Below are 5,000 nucleotides of genomic sequence, written 5' to 3' on the forward strand. Positions count from 1 at the left end.
GCAGGTGCAGGGTGCAGGTGCAGGGGAGCCTCTCCTGCCTCCATGAGTCTGGTTGTGCTCCGTGCACTGGATCTGCTTTGAAGAGGACCAAGGGGACTCAGTAGGATGTCAACAGAGGCCGAGCTCCAACCGGCTGCCAGAACCAGCGTCAGAAAGGAATCCAAGAGGAGAGGTAAGGCCTGGACTGCACACACAAAATAAGACACACAGAGACATAAAGTGCACACAAAAAAGCACACGTGCATGTACACATGCACACACACACATACATATACACACACAGAGGCATATAGGCACACACATAAAGGCACACACAGGCACGTATGCACGTATGCAGGTGTACACACGCACACACAAACGTGATTGAGCTTATATTTTAACTTTATGTTTTGGATACTGGTTACAAAACGTGCATGGTACTAAAAGCAAAAACGTGTGATTGCTGTATTTGCGTTTGACATGAAAATAGACTTGAATCCACAGCTCACATGACTATGTAGACTTGCAGGCATACTCATGCACATTCACACTCACTCACACACACACACACACACACACACACACACACACACACACACACACACACACACACACACACACACACACACACACACACACACACACACACACACACACACACACACACACACACACACACACACACACACACACACACACACACACACACACACACACACACACACACACACACACACACACACACACACACACACACACACACACACACACACACACACACACACACACACACACACACAAATGCCTGAGCACAAATTTTTACTTTGTGCATTGGATGTACTGGAGTTATGCAAAACTGGCATGTTAGGTACTAAAAGCAAAAACGTGTGATTTTGGTTGTTATCAGACATTTGCTTTGACATGAAAACATCTAAACTTAAACCCCCAGCTCACATGACTGTATAGACTTGCAGGCTACACATGCACATGCACATTCTTCTTCTTCTTCTTCTTCTTCTTCTTCTTCTTCTTCTTCTTCTTCTTCTTCTTCTTCTTCTTCTTCTTCGTCTTCTTCTTCGTCTTCTTCTTCTTCTTCTTCTTCTTCTTCTTCTTCTTCTTCTTCGTCTTCTTCTCCTTCTTCGTCTTCTTCTTCTTCTTCTTCTTCTTCTTCTTCTTCTTCTTCTTCTTCTTCTTCTTCTTCTTCTTCTTCTTCTTCTTCTTCTTCTTCTTCTCCTCTTTGTCTTCCCTCTTCTTTTCCTCTTCGTCTTGAGTCAAATCATCTGCCTAGCCGTGAAAAGTACTGTAATGTAAAGTGTTAGTTGGTTTTGTCATTCGCTCCACACTACACTCCACTACAGTATAGCCTGAGTCAGCCCTGAATCTGAATGTCCCATTATGTCCCCCTCTGTGCTGCAGCAAGCCAGCAGCGGTAATTAATGAGCTGCCATTGCTTGTAATTGACACGGGTCCCCTTAATGCCGCCCGAGTGTCGGGCAATTTCATGCTCACGCTCATTTAGGGGGGAAATGGCTGTCGAGAGCGCGGGCGGGGCGGCTGCAGGTCCCACCGACTGATTTTTTTGGACAGCGGCAGCCATGTTTTATTTCCCAGCCAGCCGTTACGGTTACACCCACCTACTCAATACACTTCTAGCCACTTGGCATCTAGACATACACACACACACACACACACACACACACACACACACACACACACACACACACACAGACGCACACGCACACACAAAAGCATGCACGCACGAACTCATGAACGCACGCACACGCAAATGTTCACACACACAAATGATCACATGCATGGATGCACGCTCGCACGCGTGCACACACGCACACACACACACACACACACACACACACACACACACACACACACACACACACACACACACACACACACACACACACACACACACACACACACACACACACACACACACACACACTGCCACTACCCAACCCCAGGGCTACGCCAGACTGGCGTTTGCCATTTCCAAGGAGAGGGCCCCCTGAGAGAGTCTTGTCTGACAGCATTGGCACACTGGCAACACCCAAACACACACACACACACACACACACACACACACACACACACACACACACACACACACACACACACACACACACACACACACACACACACACACACACACACACACACACACACACACACACACACACACACACACACACACACACAAACACATCCCTTGGGGTGTGTGATCCGGTCAGCCACACCTCCACCACATCTGCCTCTCTTGTTTAGAATCGCATGTTTGTGTGTGTGTGTGTGTGTGTGTGTGTGTCTCTGTGCGTGCGTGCGTGGGTGCATGTGAATATGTGTGTGTGTGTCTGTGTGCGTTTGTGTGCGTATCTGCCTCTCTCGTTTAGCGTCGCGAGAAGTGAAGTGGCCCTCAAGTGGCTGTTGGCTTAGCACTCAACTAGGGGCCACAGGGGGGATGCTGGACACACTGATAGGGATACTATCTCTCTCTCTTTCTCTCTCTCTCTCTCTCTCTCTCTCTCTCTCTCTCTCTCTCTCTCTCTCTTTCTCTCTCTCTCTCTCCTCCCTTTTCTCTTGCCCTCTATTGCCCTCTCTTGCCCTTCTTCTCTTTCTTTCACTTCCTAAAATTCTCTCCCCTCTCTCCTTTCTCTCTCTCTCTCTCTCTCTCTCTCTCTCTCTCTCTCTCACTCTCTCTCTCTCTCTCTCTCTCTCTCTCCTCTGTCTCTCTCTCTCTCCTCTGTCTCTGTCAGATCAGTGGTGTGGCGGTGCCCAATCTCCTGATGTGCCACCTGTCTCCCCCCTGGGCACCAGAGCAGGGAATTAACAGCAGGCTGTGTGTGTGTGTGTGTGTGTGTGTGTGTGTGTGTGCGTGCGTGAGTGCGTGTGTGCGTGCGTGCGTGTGTGATGTTTTCCCGCCCATCACTCTGGAGTTTTGAGAGGTTCTGGCACGGATGAGAGCTGCCACAGCACATGCCAGAGAGAGAGAGAGAGAGAGAGAGAGAGAGAGAGAGAGAGAGAGAGAGAGAGAGAGAGAGAGAGAGCAGGCCAGATGTCCTGAAACAGTGTGAATCACACAGCATTATGTTGCAGATGAGAGGACAGGACAGCGGAAAATGCCCTCATCAACTCTGACATTGACTGGCATTGAAATTTTAGTTTTCTAATCATTAATCCGTCGGTTTCTCTCTCTCTGTATTTTCTCTTTCTCTCTCTCCCTCTATCTCACATTGAGTTGTACGTATGTGTAATTCTGAATGTCTGTTTGAATTATGTTTAGTGTCTAAGCAGCATTCATACCAATTGTCATAATGCAAAAATACTTTCTTTCTTTTTCCCCCTCTCTCTTTCCCCCTCTCTCTCTCTCATTCACTCCCTTTTTCTCTCCCTCAAGCATACACATGCAAACACACGCACACACACACACAGATGCTTCTTAGTCATCAGAGAGTTACAAACAGATACAGTACATGTCCATTCATTTGATGAGTCAGTAACAAATCTACAACTGATCTGGTCTGACAGGGAAAGAAGGAATGGATAGATCAACTGAGACGGATAGAGAGAGGAAGAGACATAAAAAGACGGTGACTTTCATATTTGTGATGCTGATGCTCTATTATGACTAGGGTTGACTGGGGTCAATTCATGATAATGTGTAGAGTCCAAACAGTTTGCTTCCAAAACATTAAAATGGGAATGACATGCCTGGAAGGCTCACTACTCACAGTAAGATGACTGGAATCTATTTGTGGTGCAGTACCACCTAGAGAAGAAATTGTCATCTTCCACAGTATATTGCACCGAAAACCAGTAACGAGTGAAGGAAACCAGTATAGAGTGATGAAAACCAATGCATTTTGATGGAAACCAGTATAGTGCGATGAGTTAGAGTTAAGACCTATAGTGTGGTGAAACCAGTAAAGAGTGATGAAACCAGTATAGTGGAATGAGGTGGAGTTAGCGTTAAAGTGTACTTTATTGTTCCAAAGGGGAGAATTTGTCTTGGGCTTAAATCACTGCATCACATGCAGCACTCACACACTCAGATAGCTCATACATAAGAAGTAGTGCATGCAATACATAACGTAGAAAAAAACCTACAATTATGCACTGCGTGTGTGTAGCGTGTCTGCTGTTTAGCATTCTTGAAAACCAGTATAGTGTGATGGAACACCATTTAAGCGTGATGAAAACCAGTATGATGAAAACCAGTATAGTGCATTGGAAACCAGCCTATGTAGTGAGATGATGTTTCAAGAAGGAGGCCTTACCTTGCATACTGTAGTAGTGTTTTTTTATTGCACAGACGCGTTTCGGCGTTGAAATGCGTCTGTGCATTAAAAAATACACTACTATGCAAAGAGCGGCCTCCTTCTTGAAACATTGAATTTGAAATTTGGGCCAGCACCCTCAGAGACTTAAATAATGAAGAGTGACGCCTGCTCCAAGAAGAAAATTGACTATGTAGTGAGGTGAAACATGTAATAAAATGTGGTAGAGTTCATGGGTGTCACATTCTGTGGACAGTAGCTTAATTTAATAGCACGTCACTCGTGTCCTGTGCTGGATACAGACACAGACACCCAGTCATGTCACCACTATCACCGCTACACATCTCCAAAGGTGTCCACTTCGCTCACCCAACCGATGGGGCTGTCAAAGCCAAACAGGTTCAGTAGGCCCAGGCAGGCGTGCCGCTTGTGCGAATGGCCAATCTTAATGAAATCTTGTATGTTCATTCTCAACGGTTTATTAAAGCCTTTGAGTCCATTACAAACAAATCAACCATAAAATGTTCCTTTTGAACAGTTTTCTTTTCATGTCGTTAATTCCTAATGGCTGCTGTTCACGTTGGCTAAGGTGCGGACGTCTGGCCGGAAGCACACAGTGCCAGTCTCTCTTGAAGTTGGGTTTTCATCTCAGTCACCACACAGTGCTGTGCTATTTCAGTGACCCCCGCCCCCCTCCAACACACACACATACAAACACGCACACGCATACAC

General features: G+C 46.3%; 1 protein-coding gene across 1 annotated transcript in view; it reads left to right on the plus strand.

The window, feature by feature from the left end:
• The first annotated feature begins 53 nt into the window (after window positions 1–53).
• Window positions 54–5,000, plus strand: part of dab1a (DAB adaptor protein 1a) — a 184,071-nt gene continuing 179,124 nt past the window's right edge. Inside the window, exon 1 of the mRNA XM_063200080.1 lies at window positions 54–172. Coding sequence (XP_063056150.1) covers window positions 106–172 — 67 coding nt within the window. The 5' untranslated portion in view covers window positions 54–105. The remainder of the gene's footprint in view (window positions 173–5,000) is intronic.

The sequence above is a fragment of the Engraulis encrasicolus genome, chromosome 6, assembly GCF_034702125.1.
Source record: "Engraulis encrasicolus isolate BLACKSEA-1 chromosome 6, IST_EnEncr_1.0, whole genome shotgun sequence".
Taxonomy (NCBI): Eukaryota; Metazoa; Chordata; class Actinopteri; order Clupeiformes; family Engraulidae; genus Engraulis; species Engraulis encrasicolus.